This window comes from Nyctibius grandis, chromosome 1 (assembly GCF_013368605.1).
Source record: "Nyctibius grandis isolate bNycGra1 chromosome 1, bNycGra1.pri, whole genome shotgun sequence".
Taxonomy (NCBI): domain Eukaryota; kingdom Metazoa; phylum Chordata; class Aves; order Nyctibiiformes; family Nyctibiidae; genus Nyctibius; species Nyctibius grandis.
This window is the reverse complement of record NC_090658.1, coordinates 130474769-130494892: the sequence shown is the minus strand read 5'-3', so window position 1 is coordinate 130494892 and position 20124 is coordinate 130474769. Positions and strand designations below refer to the sequence as shown.

The window sequence follows — 20124 nt, the reverse complement described above, 5'->3', positions numbered from 1 at the left end:
TATGATAAATTCCTTCCTGTGAGGGTGGTGAGACACTGGAACAGGTTGCCCAGAGAAGCTGTGGCTGCCCCCTCCCTGGCAGTGTTCAAGGCCAGGTTGGATGGGGCTTGGAGCAACCTGGTCTAGTGGAAGGTGTCCCTGCCCGTGGCAGGGGGGTTGGAACCAGATGATCTTTAAGGTCCCTTCCAACCCAAACCATTCTATGATTCTATGATATGATTTTTTCCCCTACAACCCATATTCTGCACATGCTATTTCTCTTTGAGCTGGAGGCACATAAAATCCTACATTTCCTGAGATAACGTGGAATTCCCATTTCTTCCTGTACAAATAGAGAATCTTCTATTTGTAGCTGATATTTCCATCTGAGCCAGATTTAAATCTTAGGTATCCTGTGCTTAACTGTATTAACACCATAAATTTAAAGATTTATTCCTGGTTTTCTTCTTTCTATAACTAGCACTGGAATCTGGCCAAACACTCATAAGAATTAGCTCAGAAACTCATTGAAGATTAATACTGAGAACAAACAAACAAGCCCAGCAGTATTTGGAGAAGGAAACCCTATTCCTTGACTAGCACCTTTAAAAACTGAAATCCCAGAGAGACTGTAAAGTTTCTCTTTTTTAACTCTCAAGCAGGAATGAACATGTCCTGAGGGCAAGGAAGGTGCATTGCAAACCAAGGTATCTGAAAAAGGAAGAGGTCAGCTGCAACTAAACCATCTGAAGCCACGTGGACTATGTGTTGCAGACTGTTTCTCCCACTGGACAACAAAGGCAGCTTAAGGATATTTTTTTCATGTTAACATCTGCATCTTGACAATGTTTTTCAAACCATGTTAAGCAACTCAACTGAGCTAACACAATAAAAAAATGCACCCATTTTATTCAGCAGAGCAGGTCAATGGGATGTTTTAGATTTACACTGATGCAATACAGCCAGGCCCAAAGTCAAAGGAACAGCTAATGGATTTGAATTCTGGACAGCTACTCTGGATCATGCCATGCTAACTGGCTGGCTTTCAGCGCTCTGCTCTCAATTTGCTGTGGCCAAAGCAATATCAGAACCATTCTCGAGGACGGTGAATGCTTCTCCCGATTCCAACACTTCCAAGCTCACCCATCTCTTCTCTTAGCTGAGTGAGAGTAAGATGCTAAAATCCATGCTGAATGTTAGAACTCTCATATAAAACTGCTTATGGCAGTGCTGAGTTCCAGCATTACTTATTTCCAGGTTTACAAATAGAAACAAGCCCAAATTTGGTTATAAACCTAAACTGCAGATTTTCAATGTATAAACGGCAATGCTAATCCATCTGAGCAGCTGTGCTTTTAAAATCTATTTGGTCTCCTTGTTTCACAGAAAACCTCGCTCCATCCAAGACAACTTTTTGAATTCCAGATGCACCACTGAAGGTACCCTGAGATTTAGATATGGTTAATAAAGGCCCAGCTCCTTTAGCTTTGTTGCAAAGTTACAATTGCTTGACAATAGTTAACTACTGGCTAGGAAACAAAGGGAGGGTTTTTTTATTTCATTCTTTAGTACTGACACTCATGAGTTTGCAAAAATCAGTGAAAAAACACATACAGCTTTGCAAAACCCCTCCTGTTCCCAGAAGCAGAACCGGGCTATCAGAAGTGAAGACAACGGCGGCTTTAATCATAAAGGCAGTAGTAGGGTGACTTTTTTTTTCCCTCTCCCTGGATTGAGAAAAACACAGTCCATGTGAAGTAGCAGACAGTAATTCACTGCCTTTCACAGTCTTAACCACAGCAGTTAAAACCAGGCCTGATTTTGCTTGCTGTTATCTGACTTGAATGGAGTTGCACCAGAGTGAATCTGGGCTGAAGGGAGCACAGGGTCTGCTGTGTTAAAACATCTCCTCTAACATGCTAAAGTTCAAATCACCTCAGAGTCCCAGCTTGACTTTTAAATGGTTATACGTGCTTGCAGTGCTTCTTTTTCTTTCTCTGCACTCCTTCCACACACTCATCTGTCTCCTCTTTCTGCCTTTTGTGTTTCTTCTTATGGCGTTTCTTTTGCTTTGCCTCATAGTCCTTTACACTGAGATCTTCCCCATCAGATATTCCCATATAAATTTCTTCATTGCCCATATTTTCATCACAACTAATGACAACTTCATGTTGCTCTTTATGTTTCCTTTTCTTTTTTCCTGAGTGACATTCATTTAATGGAGTGTCCAGTTCCTTTCCATTCAAGCTACCTATTGCAGGTTGTTTCACTTTTGGTTTCTCACAATGCTCTGTACCCTCTGCCTCATCTCTCTTCTGCTGCTTCTTTTTCTTTTTGACTTTGGTTTTCAGTTCTTCTGAAGGCTCCAAAGCTTCGTCAGCTGTTGGGCAGGAATCGTCTGCCTTTGTTTCTGGTTCATTCTGGGATCCCTTCAGCTTTGCCATGCGCTTAGCGAAATATTCCTGCACAGTGAGGACACTCTTCACTGTATTGTAACCGTCTGCAGGCTCCGATAGCCAACCGTTTCTCTTCGCCTCTTCCTGAGATTCGGGATCAGTAATATCCTCCTGCAGGTGAACAAAGAGGAGGAGTGAGAGTCAGAAATAATGGTTTTAAACATAAGGTTATTTTTTGCGCGCTAATAAGAACTTTTAAAAACCATACGGTGCTTTCAAAATTAATTGTATAGACTTAGGCAGAAGCGGGAGGCAGTCCTTAAGGCAAAAGACAGCGTAGGTTTAGGGAGAGGAGGTGGCAGTGTGGAAGGCAGCAAGGAAATACAGAACAAGTCAGAATCACAGAATCAATCAGGTTGGAAGAGACCTCTGGGATCATCGAGTCCAACCATGGCCCTGACACCACCATGTCAACTAGATCATGGCACTAAGTGCCATGTCCAGTCTTTTCTTAAACACATCCAGAGATGGTGACTCCACCACCTCCGTGGGCAGCCCATTCCACTGTCTAATAACCCTTTCTGAAAAGAAATTCTTCCAGACAGTTCTCTGTTGCTTTGAATTTCTTGCTGTTTACCTCCTCCTGTGCAACTCATGCAGATTATGTATAACACTATCATACTCAGTGTATTGCACTCACTTTGCAAAGGCACATGTCTCTATAAGATACCAAACAACATGAAAAATAACACAGTACGATCTGTTAGCCTGTGGCATCAAGGAAATCCCATGCCTGGAACAGCAAAGTGCAAGAACTTATGATGTACGGAGCAATCCAGCATTGATGCATCTCTTCCATCTTATCTGATCTTTAGAAATGTTTGTTTCACAGCTGGTTTACTGTCATTGTGTCCTAGATGTTGTTATTTAAACACGCTCCATTTGATCATACCTTATCAGATGGCAAAAACAACATCACAGGTTAGATCTTACAAGGCTTCTGCATAGACAAAATAAATAGCTGCTGAACTCTAGTTGCAGGTGAAAATCTATATAAAGAGTCTGATATCTAGAAAGTAAATAGAAACCAAAAAGGAAAGTATAGCTCTGGAGCTGGATGTTATGTATGGCATGAAGAGAACTGACTCTGAAAAAGCAACACATGCAACAAGATGGAAATACATAACTTGTTAAATTATCTGTGACATAAAAAAAACAACCCAAAAAGGCAGCTGAAATTCAGACTCGTTTACATGGATACTGAAGCACTCAAAAATAACTCTTTGTGGCATATCCTTTTGCTTAGCAAAAGTCACAAATGACTCTTGGAAGTGTCCCAAATTCTATGTTGCTTTTTTTTTCTTTTTTTAAAAAAGCCTTGTACGAACTGCAGGTAAAGGAGCACACCCCCCTCGATGGGAAAAGCTGAGCAGGTATGAATTGCATAGAATCCTTACCAACATCTGGCCTACAACACGCTTCTGGAGCGGGAGGTAACCCACAGCTATTACAGTCAAATGTGGTGAGTATGACAGAGATACTTCACTGTTTTTCCATTCATAAATGCACAGATAGATAAGAGCATCCACTCTACCCATTCATTTGTGTGTGAACTGAAGTGACTATAAAAAACAACCCAATCAGAGCAGTAATATTTCATGCCCACTTTCACTGGCATAAACTGACACACAGGGTGAAGGCCAGTAGCAAACTGGGAGATATAAACCCACTTATCTCAACTCTTTATAGTTATTGCATGATGGTGTAGATAAGTGAGCTGGCTCTCTTCAGGGCATCATTAAACTTGCGAGCTGAAGTGGGGTTTATTAGGATTTCTGAGTAAGGTTTTGCAGGTCTGACTCCTTACGCATCCATAACCTTTACTCACATGAGCAGGAATGCAAAAATTTGTGTCATTAGTGATGCATTACGAGTAGCGATTTCCTCATACATCTGCTTTCAAGAGAGCTATTCCAGTGGAACGAAAGTAACGCTACACTCGAGATTCCAGTAAGGTTTGTGTGGGCACTTATAAAAACTAGGTACTTTTCTTGTAGGAATACCTTGTAGTGTACCTTCAAGGTGAGATTATGAAGTAACTGAAACTATTTGACTTCTGGCAAAGAAGTCTGCAAAGAGATGTTGAACATGGGGGGAGAAAAAAGCAGTATCTACACACATCTATATATATAGGTTACATTTGAAAGGGGAGCCGCAGCCGAAGTTTGACAGGAAAGAATTCACAGAATCCACTAGTTTGACAAGACAGAATCCACTAGTTGCCTCTTCTCCCAGGCAACTAGTGATAGGACAAGAGGACACAGCCTCAAGCTTCGCCAGGGGAGGTTCAGCTTGGACATTAGGAAGCATTTCTTCTCAGAAAGGGTTATTAGACATTGGAAGGGGCTGCCCAGGGAGGTGGTGGAGTCACCATCTCTGGAGGTGTTTAAGAAAAGCCTGGACATGGCACTTAGTGCCCTGGTCTAGTTGACATGGTGGTGTCAGGGCAATGGTTGGACTCGATGATCCCTTAGGTCTCTTCCAACCTGATTGATTCTGTGATTCTGTGAAATGGACTGAGCTATCTTTGTAGCCGCTGCCTTTTTAAGAAGATACACCTCCCAACCCAAGCAAGCAGCGTTAGCGCGGATCACAAACAGATGCCCTGCTAAAGCAGAGTTAAACAGGTCACCTTCTTTTCCTTTTCCTTCTACCCACAGCAGGATTTTGACACCTTGTATTGCAAAATGACAAACAGTCTCCCAGGTTTTCTGCCCCAGATGCCAGCCAGAACAGTTTCCCTCCCCACCCCAATATGTAAAACGTACATGCGACTAGAACACCAATTACCCCCTGGCCAACCAGGAAAGGATTTTCTCATTCCCTTGGTGACTTCAAGTCCTGACAACTTAATTACTGTAATTGAAGGCAAATATTACTTGAACTCTCCACATTTCTTTTATAAAATACATTAGGCATAAAAAAAATGTTCCTTTGGTTAAGCTGAGGAGTTCAGAAGGTATGCATGATCCCGGAAAATAAGAACCTTACTCAGAAACTCCTTTATTGATAAGAATTTTAATAACCATGGGCCACTGAACACAGAACTAACAGGGCATGGAGACAAGCAAAGAGGTGCCAACCCTAGAAAACCTCTCAGTTTAGGAAAAGCTTATGTGAAACCATAAATCACCTGGAGAGGCTGTCAGATGCCAGAAGTGTTCCCCCTCCCATGATGTACCTGTCCTAGTAGCCATGGGAACACCACTGAACTCTAAACACGGGTTTTCTCTACCCTCTCAATGGGAGACTCAGTTTATGCAATTCCTCCCCTGCTTGCCCCAACACATGCATAGAAAGGTTTCAAAGAAAAAGAAGATATACATACTTAAATGTGTACTCTGTTGCTGCAACTTCTGAAAAGCAATTTATTACACAAGAAAAGAGACAGAAAGAAACACTCCTGCTCCACAGAACTGATGATCATGTTAGTGTAGCCAGCCGGGCTGGAGAAGTGATCGTCCCTCTGTACTCGGCACTGGTGAGGCCGCACCTTGAATCCTGTGTCCAGTTCTGGGCCCCGCACTTCAAGGAAGATGTTGAGGTGTTGGAGCGAGTCCAGAGGAGGGCGACCAAGCTGGTGAAGGGTCTGGAGGGTCTGACCTCCGAGGAACAGCTGAGGGACCTGGGGGTGTTTAGCCTGGAGAAGAGGAGGCTCAGAGGTGACCTTACTGCAGTCTACAACTACCTGAAGGGAGGTTGTAGTGAAGTGGGAGTCGGCCTCTTCTCCCAGGCAACTAGTGATAGGACAAGAGGACACAGCCTCAAGCTTCTCCAGGGGAGGTTCAGGTTGGACATTGGGAAGCATTTCTTCTCAGAAAGGGTTATTAGACATTGGAATGGGCTGTCCAGGGAGGTGGTGGAGTCCCCATCTCTGGCTGTGTTTAAGAAAAGACTGGACATGGCACTTAGTGCCATGGTCTAGTTGACATGGTGGTGTCAGGGCAATGGTTGGACTCGATGATCCCAGAGGTCTCTTCCAACCTGATTGATTCTGTGATTCTGTAAAAGGAAAAGAGCAATTGTGCTGTAACTGGTGGGAGGCCTGAAGATTGGGCTTTGGAGGAGATACGTGTGCCCACACCGCGCATTCCAAAATTGCCCATGAAATCAGGCTGAGAAGATGAAGTTAAAAGCCGCTGGGAATACTGGTCTCTATGGAATTGGTAGGATAGTCCCAAGCAAAAGAAAAGGACTGCTTGAAACATGGTGTTAAATGTGGAATGATTAAGAGGAAAAAATAGGAAAATTCAAGGAGAGGCTGCAAAGTGCACAGGAAAAGATGAAGGTCAATTATAGCCAGAAGTCCCCTGTAAATATCATCTGTTTATGTAATTAGTTAAATGTATGGAAAATAATTTGAAGCACATAAAGCACTCTAAGTACCACCACGTTTTTTTCTGCCTGCTTTCTTCACTTGAGACACACAATGCTGATTTAATCAGTTAATACACTAAACTTATAGAGTGAAATCCTGGTTCCCTTGATTCCTGCAGGATCAGGATTGCATCTCTAAGGCATCACGCTCTCAGAGCACCTTTCAGCCACAGTTATTTAGTGAAGAAAAAAAATAGGAGATTATGGTAAATTATATAAACAATTCACATCACATTGTGAAAACAGTTTGGCAACAGTAGAAGTGGAAAGTATTTAGACACCTCATGAAATCAAATGAGTTTGAAACCCAAATATCTTTGGAGGTTTAAAACCTTAGGTTGAAGAATTAAAATCCAAAAAGAAAAACTGCATCTGTGTGTTACTCTGGGAGGAAAAGCGAGATATAACCAATCAGCAAAGACAAAGGGTGCAAGTCCATAAGCAAAAGAAGCAGCTTGGATTAATTGGTGTTTAAGAAAAGACTGGACATGGCACTTAGTGCCATGGTCTAGTTGCCAGGGTGGTGTCAGGGCAATGGTTGGACTCGATGATCCCAGAGGGCTCTTCCAACCTGATTGATTCTGTGATTCAGTGAAGTCTCCCTCCTCTTCAGACTGCAAGTATTTCTTAGCACTTAAACCTTAGAATAGGGGAATCAAAAAATCTGCTGTACAGTCTCAGATCTGCCACATACGAACTACAATCACTTAAGTAATTTCACATGCCTTTGCTTCTTCATTTGCAAATGAGGGGGTACTAATTCACAAGCAGTTTTGTTAGCTGAAACTCGCAAAAATGACACAAAAAGAAAAGTACAGAAGGGGTGAGCATAAAGGCAGATTAAAGCTAAACTATAATTTCAGTAGATTCTCACTTAAATTAGAGAAAATGGGCTACACAACATAAGAAGAGGCTAAACCTCTAGCATGAGTTACAAGGCAATCACACGATCATTCATAGCTTTTAAATGCAACAACCCCTTTCTGCAGTCTGGCTGAACCACAGTGATTAGCTACTTTCCTGTTGAGAAACCATAACAATAAGATTAACATAATCCAGTTCTGTTTCTGCTACTTCAGATCCTCCCTCCAGAGGTGCGTTGGTGTGATCCCATGCAGTGCACAAAACTTGACAGGCAAGAACTGAGGGCATCCCTGTATCTTTCTAACCCAGGTCTAGCTGTAACGGAGAGAAGCACAGCAGATTATTCATGAAGAATCACTCTTAATGAAGACATTAAGGATGACAGAGTCTTGCTTTAAGGAGCTGACAACTTCGAGTTAAGTATGAGCATAAACATTTGGATTGGGATCAAACAGGCGCGAGAGTGAACAAAGACTTGTAGCATGATGAGTTTAAGCAGGATTAAAAGAAATACGTGCATAAATAAGGCCACGTACCATCAGTTCTGAAGTCAATTCTGGCATAAGAACAGGTACCCAGGAGGCTCTAATGGTTTCAATTCACCTGATTAAGACTGGTATATTGCAGACAGCATCTTATGAAGAACTAATCACAGAATCACAGAATGTTCGGGATTGGAAGGGACCTCGAAAGATCATCTAGTCCTGTCCCCCTGCCGGGGCAGGATTACCTAGATCATGTCACACAGGAACGCATCCAGGAGGGTTTTGAATGTCTCCAGAGAAGGAGACTCCACAACCTCTCTGGGCAGCCTGTTCCAGTGTTTGGTCACCCTCACCATAAAGAAGTTTTTCCTCATATTTATGTGGAACCTCCTGTGTTCCAGCTTGCACCCATTGCCCCTTGTCCTGTCAAGGGATGTCACTGAGAAGAGCCTGGCTCCATCCTCATGACACTTGCCCTTTACATATTTATAAATATTAATGAGGTCACCCCTCAGTCTCCTCTTCTCTAAGCTAAAGAGACCCAGCTCCCTCAGCCTCTCCTCATAAGGGAGATGTTCCACCCCCTTAATCATCTTCGTGGCTCTGCGCTGGACTCTCTCTAGCAGTTCCCTGTCCTTCTTGAACTGAGGGGCCCAGAACTGGACACAATATTCCAGATGCGGCCTCACCAGGGCAGAGTAGAGGGGGAGGAGAACCTCTCTTGACCTGCTAACCACACCCCTTCTAATCCACCCCAGGATGCCATTGGCCTTCTTGGCCACAAGGGCACATTGCTGGCTCATGGTCATCCTGCTGTCCACTAGGACCCCCAGGTCCCTTACTAATGGTAACAGACTTCCAATACAGAAAGGGCTGATGCAAAGAGAAAAGGGGACAATTTTCCCTGTGCTTATGAGGAAGTGGCCAAGCAGTAGCAGATGTAAATTACCAACATGAAACTTTGGTAGTAGCAGAAATCTATCAGTATTTATGTGAAGCCTCAACAACCACTGGGAGTCTCATCCATTGAAAGCAACTCAGACAACTATCAGGAAAGCGTTAGGTAGAGTTAATCCTTGCTTGGAATGGAAAATGGAAGATCTGGACTCTGGAAGCATCTTCCAGCCCTGTAATGCTTTAAAAACTTAAAACAGGGATATAATTTGACTTCCTGGTAATAAAGGAAGGTTTAACAAAAGAGATGAAAAGCAGGAACACTACACGTGAAAAGAAATGGTATAAATTCATGTAACCCCCAATTTCCTTCTTTCGTTGGCCCTGGTATTCTAATCACCAGGACACCTCGCATAACCATAGCAAGGTTTAATTTTACTACAATTTATACTGAGTGCCAACATAGCAAGGAATCCACTTATGGGAAATGGAATGAAAATCCTGGATGTCTAATACCTGGCTGGGCTGTATGACATGATAGCACTTTCTAAAAGGACAAGTTCCAGTTACTATAGAGAAGCACTTTCCTGTTTGACTCCAGTAAAATAAATTCTGTGCTAGAATACGTCGAAAAATCAGCTGTTACCCTGCAGTTGGGTATTAATTGTTATACTCCACATGAACTATCAGCTCTGTCTCTTATGCAGCAAGGACAAGGAGAAAGGGTAGGAAGCAATGAATGGAAAGGAGACAATGAAAAATATTTTTTAAAAAATCCAACCGTTTTCTCCATGGAATTATGAAGATATATTTTTGCTACACCTGCCTCCATCTGCAACGACTAAGGAAAGAGCAGTCAGAGTGCTCCTCTTGCAATGAAAAACACCAAGGAATTTTGTAGTAGTAAATCTCTGCTTAGAATAATTTTGGGCTTATTCGCAGAATCATTGATTAAAGTGACTTCTGGAGGTCTTTTGTCCCGCCTCTAGCCTGGAGCAGGACCAGTGCCAACGCTAGACCAGATCAGCTTTTTGTAGTGGAGTCATGGAAACCTCCAAGGATGGAGGTTCCACGATCTTTCTGGATACTTGTTCCAATGTGGGACCGTATCCTAGCGAGGAGGTTTTATTACCACGTAACAGCACCCGTTTCATTCTGCTGCATAAATCTATAGGTGCCAGGTTTTCAAGTAATTTACATTGTATCTGCTGACTCCATTTTTTATTTTAGTTTTAAATTCCATGGTGATGTCACAGAATCACAGAATCAATCAGGTTGGAAGAGACCTCTGGGATCATCGAGTCCAACCATTGCCCTGACACCACCATGGCAACTAGACCACGGCACTAAGTGCCATGTCCAGTCGTTTCTTAAACACATCCAGAGGTGGTGACTCCGCCACCTCCCTGGGCAGCCCCTTCCAATGGCTAATGACCCTTGCTGAGAAGAAATGCTTCCTAATGTCCAACCTGAACCTCCCCTGGTGAAGCTTGAGGCTGTGTCCTCTTGTCCTATCGCCTGGGAGAAGAGGCCGACTCCCACTGTGCTACAACCTCCCTTCAGGTAGTTGTAGACTGCACTAAGGTCACCTCTGAGCCCCCTCTTCTCCAGGCTAAATGGGGCTCTATGTGTTTCTATTATAACTGCACTCAAATTCTCCCAGGCTGTCTTGTTAATTCCATTTTAGATTTCTGCCAAAAGCTCATCCCTCAGCAAGTGGACAGTTTTAGCATTTTCATTTATTCTTGTAATTCATATATTACTACTGCTAAAATAGCAAGCCACCATCTCTCTTGCTGAATGGAATCTCTAGGTATCCAAAATGCCATTTGCTTGTCATATAAACAATACATTTTTACTGTCGTACGACGTACTGGATCCCAGCCTGTTGCCATCAATGAAACAGGAGCCATACAATAAGCTATAACACTCAGCCAGGTTTTGCCTTCAGCCTGAAAACAACAGCATAACAGGAAGCAACAGGGTTGCAAAAGTGCAACGGATTAAATTTTGGCCAGAGACTTGATTACAATGATAGTCATGGGGATTCATTCCAGCTGTCATTATCAGATCCTGGTCAGTCCTACAGTACTAACAGTTACAATACCAGCAGTTACAACACCTGTATTTCTGATGTCAGCTTGGGAACCCTGATACCGTGTCACACAGAGCACAGAAACTTCCTCCTACTGTTCTGACACTTGTCAGGGAAAAAAAAGCGTTCGTTTAAGTTTTAGCAAACAAAGGCAGTGAGTAAAATCCACGAGCAGAAGGGAGCCTGTGAAAGGCTAAGGGAGAACACACGCAGTGAGATAACGCACAAGAGGTGAGGACTGAAGGCACACAGGGAAAGAGTTAAAAAACCAGCACACTGCAGAGAAGAAAAATCCTTTTCATATCTTGAGAAACACTTAGATATCCTTGTGACATCTCATTTCACTCTAGCTACGCTGCTGAGGCCAGCAAAACCTCTTTTCCTTTGCATTTCCTTGCAAATTACATCTGTGCGTTAGGCTGAATATAAACAAAACTAAAGGAAGAGATTTCCCCCAGGATCTCTCTATTGGCACGATACACAGATCCAAACATAGTGACTTCATCTTCCCAGAAGCACCTAAATCAATGCTAACTGTTCTGTTCTCACCTTGAATAACAGAGGAAGTATGGTCCGGCAAAGCGAGCGCAGGACTGGGAAGGTCACGTTTCCCAAGTTCTCTTCCCAGCTGGTGGGAAACCCTGGAGAAGAAGTTACTCCCTCCAGCTCTGGCACAGGCTATCAAAGCACAAAGCATACCTTAGCAACTATATGAAACTCGCAGCAAGAGTTTCATTAAGTGTTTGTAAAGTGCTTTGAGATCCTTCAAAGAGGCATCACAGATGTGTAAGGCACTATGCAAGTACTGAAATAACCCCACTGATCCACTCACCTGACAGTGTGACGTGGCTATGACACTTGACAGAGACAGACACATCACCATTTCTGTCTGCTCTGCGATATACCTGTATATAACCAAATCAAGAGACTCTCAAATATACTATTTTAAAGGAGCGGGCAGGACTGTAATCAAGTAAGTGGAGACTGGGCTTTTCATCCTGTACCTGTTCTCTACATACCAATGCCTTCAAATGTCCAGGACAGGCATCCCAGTAGTGTAGGTATTGTTCACGCAGCAGTAGTACTGCAAGGCACACTCAAAAGCAATCCAAGTCTTCTTCACGTAGTAGGTTACTACTGTCGTGTCGTTCCCTGGGCACTTTCATTATCCCTTTGTAATGTGTGTGAAATAGGCAGCTGCTGTTAATCCTTTCTAATCAGGATTCAGAAGACCGAACCCTTCTTGATTCTTGAGTTCAGGATTTCTTCCTATACAGAATCACAGAATCAACCAGGTTGGAAGAGACCTCTGGGATCATCGAGTCCAACCATTGCCCTGACACCACCATGGCAACTAGACCATGGCATCAAGTGCCATGTCTAGTCTTTTTTTAAACACCTCCAGAGATGGGGACTCCACCACCTCCCTGGGCAGCCCATTCCAATGTCTAATGACCCTTTCTGAGAAGAAATTCTTCCTAATGTCCAACCTGAACCTCCCCTGGCGAAGCTTGAGGCTATGTCCTCTTGTCCTATCGCTAGTTGCCTGGGAGAAGAGGCCGACTCCCACTCTGCTACAACCTCCCTTCAGGTAGTTGTAGACTGCAATAAGGTCACCTCTGAGCCTCCTCTTCTCCAGGCTAAACAACCCCAGCTCCCTCAGCCATTCCTCATAGGTCAGAACCCCACAGATAAGAGAAGAAACTGAACGGACTACATGAGAAGCAATAAATGGGCTTGCCCAGCCAAATTGTGAATACAAGCAAAGGTATTAACAAGGGCTCTGAAGATTTAAGATGCCAAGATAAGCCACTGAGAGAAAGGATGCAATAAAAATCATTGGAAGTACCCAGAGGAGAGAAAGGAGTTCGGGTAGCAGTTCTGAGAGCAAGCACAGTCAGCATCACAGCTTGGCTTCTGGCAGAGGAGACTACATGTGCTTTGAAATCTGAAAATAACACCTGCCTATGTAAACTTCACTTCTATCTCTTTTCTAATAATAAATGTAGAAAAGCATATCTGTGTGTAAATAAAGTGCTTCTCAGATAATTGAAATGCCCAAACCTTCACTCCTTTCCCCTTCCCCTTAGAAAATGCTTCTCAAAAGGAAAATACACACTTGAAACTCTTCCGCTTCTTTGCTCTGCGAGGGCAATACGCTAGAGAGCTGATCCACGCACCAAAATCGTCAGACCTCTGTGCGAGGGTACAGACATTTCCTGTTTTTCAGCACAAGCAGTGGCCAAGGAACTGCTGAGAAATACCTTGTGTCACTTTTTAGTCACTTATTTGTTAAGTGTGCCTTCATCATTACTTGTTCCAGGTGTGAAGTATTCGCAGCACAGGAAAATGAATCAGAACGTTACAATTTAGAGCAGCACAGACCATAAATACCAGCAGAGCCCTCCTGCCTGAAAGCGTGCAGACTAAAAGACAGATGCAAAAAAACAAGATGAACAGCAAGAATGAGAACTGAAATCTGAAATACAACTGCACGGATGCGTATGCATTTTTTTCTTCTCTCCCATCTATAAAGGTCTGAAGAAAAGAGTTTGTCTGAGGAAAGGGTTTTATTTTTCAAAGAATATCGCTCATGCAGTGTACCTACAGTTCATATGGATCTTATTCTTGGTTTCAAAAATTCACAGTACAGCCCTGCAGCTATAACCAGGCCGGGTACAATCTCCCTGCACCCTTCTTTCACAAATGTCTGCATTTTTTCTTCATTGCTGCCTTTAGTTTTGGTGCTTCCTTGCACAACTATTCTGACAAGTCAACTCCTCAGATCAATTCAAATTAGCACCCGTCCTCTCCCCCCACAAACCAGCCCAACTCTTCTATACTATGCTTTGTGGTATAGTCTACAACTACCTGAAGGGAGGTTGTAGTGGAGTGGGAGTCGGCCTCTTCTCCCAGGCAACTAGCGATAGGACAAGAGGACACAGCCTCAAGCTTCACCAGGGGAGGTTCAGGTTGGACATTAGGAAGCATTTCTTCTCAGGAAGGGTCATTAGCCATTGGAAGGGGCTGCCCAGGGAGGTGGTGGAGTCACCATCTCTGGAGGGGTTTAAGAAAAGACTGGTCATGGCACTTAGTGCCATGGTCTAGTTGCCAGGGTGGTGTCAGGGCAATGGTTGGACTCGATGATCCCAGAGGTCTCTTCCAACCTGATTGATTCTGTGATTCTGTGGTGCTACTCCGTTTTTAAACACAGACGTAAGTGTTTAACTAACCATATTACCCGCGTCCTACCTTACCCTTTTACTCTCTGATATGTGTAACATCCTGCCCTTGTTCTGTCCATCATTTTATTGTAAGCTCTCTGGGGAAGTAATTAGCCCACATGTGAGCACTATATAACATAATTAACAAATAATAACCACTGAGAAATGTAGGCCAAAAAAGCAAAGTTATCGGAGCAACATTTCTGCAGAGACTTGTATTGTTCTGTGCTCACTTGCAGCGCTCACTTCCAGGTTCCTGGAGGCACATATTATACTCCAAGCAGCATAAAAGCAAAGGTGAACACTGTGCTTTAAAGAAGACATAAGATGTTCTGACTTTATTTGGATTTACAGGCTTTGGTATTTTTCCACATTCATTAACATTACCAGTAGTAAGTATTTACACAGAACACTACAGTTAATAAATTTCAGAATTCGAGGTGGCAGGTTTATAACTTGGTTCTAAATTAACTTTGGCAACAAGAGTATCAAAGGAAGGAGAGACAGGATGACTGTAACCATGAGCAAGATACAACACAAACTTTATCATCATTTACATCATTTTTATCAAACTTTATCATCATGACATCAAACTTTATCATCATGACATCATTTAGTATGGAAAAACTGCTTGAGGAGGTAAGGACAGAACCTCCGTTCTTGGGTATCCATCCCCACACTCCACAACAGGTAGGAGGGAATGGCAGCAATTGTTGCTGTCCTAACAGGGAAAGCCTAAAAACTCTCTCCTATTTCAGTAGGAAACAAAATATTTCCTATTTCTGAGGCTTCCTACTGTAGGACAGGTATTTCAACCTCTTGCACACTTGCTAGAAAGTGTAGAAAGTTCACAGGATCAACCAGGTTGGAAGAGACCTCTGGGATCATCGAGTCCAACCATTGCCCTGACACCACCATGTCAACTAGACCATGGCACTAAGTGCCATGACCAGTCTTATCTTAAACACAACCAGACATGGTGACTCCACCACCTCCCTGGGCAGCCCCTTCCAATGGCTAATAGCCCTTTCTGAGAAGAAATTCTTCCTAATGTCCAACCTGAACCTCCCCTGGTGAAGCTTGAGGCTGTGTCCTCTTGTCCTATCGCTAGTTGCCTGGGAGAAGAGGCCGAATCCCACTCTACTACAACCTCCCTTCAGGTAGTTGTAGACTGCAATAAGGTCACTTCTGAGCCTCCTCTTCTCCAGGCTAAACAACCCCAGCTCCCTCAGCCGTTCCTCATAGGTCAGACCCTCCAGACCCTTCACCAGCTTGGTCGCCCTCCTCTGGACTCGCTCCAACACCTCAACATCTTTCTTGAAGTGCGGGGCCCACAACTGGACACAGGATTCAAGGTGCGGCCTCACCAGTGCCGAGTACAGAGGGACGATCACTTCCCTAGACCGGCTGGCTACACTATTCCTAATAGAGGCCAGGATGCCATTGGCCTTCTTGGCCACCTGGGCACACTGCTGGCTCATGTTTAGCCGGCTGTCAAGTTCTGGGCATCTCTTCAATGCTGTCTCTATCCCCTTGATACTGAAAAATAAGTCTGGCTGTTAAGGTGTCAAAGCAATTAGACAAAGGTTCCTAGTAAGTCTGAAGTAGATTTCCCGCTTCATGGGGAGCTAAGGAAGCATAAAGAAGGCTGAAAGAAGGGAAGAAAAGGAGAAAGGATCAGTTTGGAGTGGTTATTGGGATGAAGAAAGATGGCACATGCTATGTACAGGGAGGAATAATGTACAGGAAAGAAGAGGGAGGAAGTATGTGATTACGTCTCCACATTTCTCATCCTTGAGTATGTTCGCAAGGGTGACCGTACTCCAAAATACTCACTTGAGATCCAGCAATAGCTGACCTTGACTTGAAACACCAAATTAAGGTGGTCCTGACTGAAAACATTTCTACTTTCTACTACAAGACATACATCAAGGTGCTGGAGAGAGTCTAAAGAAGGGCAACGAAGCTTGTGAAGGGTCTGGAGCGCAAGGGTGATGAGGAGCGGCTGAGGGACCTGGGGGTGTTTGGTCTGGAGAAAAGGAGGCTGAGAGGAGACCTTCTCACTCTCTACAACTGCCTGAAAGGAGGGTGTAGCGAGGTGGGGGTTGGTCTCTTCTCCCAGGTAACAAGTGATGGGACAAGAGGAAACGGCCTCAAGTTGTGCCAGGGGAGGTTTAGATTGGATATCAGGAACAGTTTCTCCATGGAAAGGGTTGTCAAGCACTGGAACAGGCTGCCCAGGGCAGTGGTGGAGTCACCATCCCCGGAGGGATTTAAAAGCCGTATAGATGTGGTGCTGAGGGACATGGGTTAGTGGTGGCCTTGGCAGTGCTGGGTTAATGGTTGGACTTGATGATCTTAAAGGTCGTTTCCAACCAAATGATTCTATGATTCTAACATGACAGTGAACAGACTACTTCAGCCACAAGGCTGGTGGAAAACTTGTCATCAAGCATCTGGCACTGCTTTATGGGTAAACCCTGGAGACTACAAGTGCCAGCATGACCTGTGCAACCTTGGAGCCTGAGCAAGACAGAGCACGTATGCTGTGACCTGTAACAAAGATGCCGGCTTTTCATGGTCAGCTTGTGAAATCTGCAGTCTTTGGCAGAACTTTGGCTCTATCAACCTGCAAAACAATTCAGCTGTTTTAACCCATGCAAGCAAGCCCTTTGAGGAGAGAATAGCTTCAATCAGCGTGTACAGTATCTACATTACCAGGGCCTGCTTCAATGCCAAGAAAATCTTAACTATCCAAGTGAAGAAGACAGGTCTTGTGCTTCAAAACTGAGAGCAAGCCCTATGACGTTGAGACAGTTTGTACCCTCACAGTCAGGGCCTTATCTCAGCTTTTCTGCTCATGGGCAATCCAGCTATGATCTCCCAAGCATTAAAGGTGAAAACATTTAGTTTATTTGCGTTTCACATCTGTACCTGTCCAGACTGCTGTTGGGTTTACATTACTCTCCTCCCCTTGGAGTAAGGAGCCTCGATTTCCACCTTTCCACCTTTTTCTTCTCAGAAAGGGTTATTAGACATTGGAATGGGCTGCCCAGGGAGGTGGTGGAGTCACCATCTCTGGAGGTGTTTAAGAAAAGACTGGACATGGCACTTAGTGTGTCAGGGTGGTGTCAGGGCAATGGTTGGACTCGATGATCCCAGAGGTCTTTTCCAACCTGACTGATCCTGTGATTCTGTGATTCAAACCCCTCCTCAGACTTCATTTCCTTTGGCTTGCTTTCCGTGGCTGACCTTTGTGTTTCTGCTCCGCTTTTCTTGCTTCCCTTTGACTTCTACACCTTGCAAACCACAGCTTTCATTTCACACCCTTCTTTGCTGCTTCCCTTCCTCCTTACCTTCTCTTTTTTTTTTTTTGGTGATGGTTGCTTCTATAATTTTGACCTGGGTGAGTTTTAAAGACACACGTCTTTCATTATGCTAAGTATAAGCTTTACAGTACTGCATAAAAATTTAGCAGTAATGTAAAAAAACAACGAGAAAAGCCCCGTGCCTGTAATTCCAAATAGATTTCCTAGGATTTTATTATTAACACTTTATGTAATGCCCTAAGGGGGGGTGAAGTGCTCTATGGTTGCCCAGTGAACCACACAAAACAACCTGTGCCTCGAGGGACTTGCAGGTTAAAGCTATGAGTGGGTACAAAACAATACAAATAATTGCCAGGTAGGCGATCCCGCGGGCAGCGTGCGTGTTCCAAGCCGGAACGTCTCCTGGCACAGGAGCTTTGAAAAAGGAGTGGAATGGGATGCTTACCACAGCTTAACAGCAAACTGCTCCAGGAATAAGCAGCAAAATGAAGACTCAGGAGGAAATGTCAGATTAAAGGGAAGACCAATTTGTTCCCCGTGTCTCATTTATACTCTAACGCTCTACACGCCTCGTACTCTGCTCTCTACAGGTAAGCAAAGGCAGCGTAAGCCACAGCTGCTGCCTCCAGTCCCTCAGCCGCCTCGTGGGAAGCTGTTCTGTTGAGAGGGAAGTGGTGTTGGTTGGGGTCTCAGATCCTTAGTGGAAGGCTTGGAGTTGTTCACCTACATGTCCTAAATGGACTGAAGCAGAGAGAAACGAGATGCCAGACAGCACAGAAATTCTTGCTTTACGTTGAGCATGAAAAGGGTGTAGAGAAAAGAGGAAAGGAGACCCTCACCCAACAGACCTGAGTGGCCTAGTGCAGGACCTTCAAAAGATTTTGTTTAACCCCAATTAGACTCTAACAATCCACCCTTAAAAGCTGCTTTCTACTTTTGCTTTGCCTCCTTTCAGTCAGTCTTCCTACTACCCCGCTCTCCTTTCATTAGGTGAGCCCTCTGCAAAGCTGGGTGGTCCCTCCACCTTGAGCAGAGCTCCACCACGAAGTCAACCAGTCTCAGACCCTGGCAGTGACTCAGCAATGCCAGCTCAGTTTTATTTCTTCCCTTCATTACCCCACACTTGATGCCATAAGAAAAGCAGGGGGGTGGAGCCACGGAGTTTTTAAAGAAGTCATTCCAAGCACAGATGAAGGTCACGGCTACGCCAAGATCTGAGCTACATTTTTCACTTAAAAAAGGATAGTTGTAGTAACTCTAAGCAAAGCAACTTGGCTTCCTGTGGCTTTGCATCTTGTGGCTGGATGACCCCATATCTAATGAAGTGCAAGTTCTGACAGAAGCTGTTCCTGTGGTTACAGCATTCATAACGGCTTTCCTCTGTGTGGATTCTCTGATGTCTAATAATACAGTTGAGCCCAGCTGGGAAAACAATTTGTCTTTCTTCTTCATGTGACCATTTATTTTCACAAAGAGTAGGAACTTAACATTTGTAAGGCTGCTGCCTGCCTATGTAACGTGGTTGAAATCAGTGAGAGAGGATGGAATAGACAAACGGACTAATCACATCTGCTTAATTGACCTGGAAACCAGGCTTAAAATGAGGTAGCACTTTAAGTAGTTAAAATGAGATCAAAAGAAACGCAGTGTTGATAAATATAAAGTAATGCACTTGGGTGAAAGATAACCTAATGTTAAAAAGAAAATCCATGCAATGCTGATTAAAGAAGTCCGAAGTCCCCAACACTGAAGTGCCCCAGCACTGCTTACCATTAATGCGCATTCATGCTACCTTTAAACCGGTTTCTCAGACATATCTTCTTCATGAGAACATGATTTGTGCTAAAAGGTAGGTGTTGATTTAAGATGGAAGTGAGGCTCAATGAGAAATAGGAAAACAATAATGACAGCTTAAACCACCACTAAAAACGATTTAGAGTAACTGGCTGATTTTGTGCTGAAGCAGACGAAAAGCAGCCACAGAGTCTGTTCCACCACCTCTGCTGCAGAGGAAATCACCTCTGGAAAAGGGGCAATAACATACAAATGGAAATGGTGTGGGTAAGGTGGAGATGGCAACCATTAACACGACTATTTTTGCAGCAATCAACACCTCTCGAAGAAAAAAAGAATCCATGCTAAGTCATAGGTGGGAAGAAGCCAACACATCACTAAAGAGGAAGAATTGTTCAATTATTATTCTGGATACGAGCATTGCAAATGCAGGCACTAACATCCATGTTACAACCTGTTATCAACTGCAGCATGTTGAAGGGATTAAAAGCTAACGTCGCACCACCATTCCTCTTAAAATCCTGTGCCAGGCCAGGGTCTTCCAATTTCTCAGCTTAAATATCCATAGAGTTGCAACATCAGACCAACTTTGTTTGTTCCTAATGAAAGAGGTGATTCACTTCCTTT

General features: G+C 43.8%; 1 protein-coding gene across 1 annotated transcript in view; it reads right to left on the bottom strand.

Annotated features, from left to right (window-relative positions):
• Positions 1 to 829: 829 nt before the first annotated feature.
• The window catches only part of PINX1 (PIN2 (TERF1) interacting telomerase inhibitor 1), a 72298-nt gene continuing 53003 nt past the window's right edge, over positions 830 to 20124 (bottom strand). The window contains exon 7 of the mRNA XM_068402643.1: positions 830 to 2546. Within this exon, the coding sequence (XP_068258744.1) occupies positions 1944 to 2546 (603 nt within the window). The 3' untranslated portion in view covers positions 830 to 1943. The remainder of the gene's footprint in view (positions 2547 to 20124) is intronic.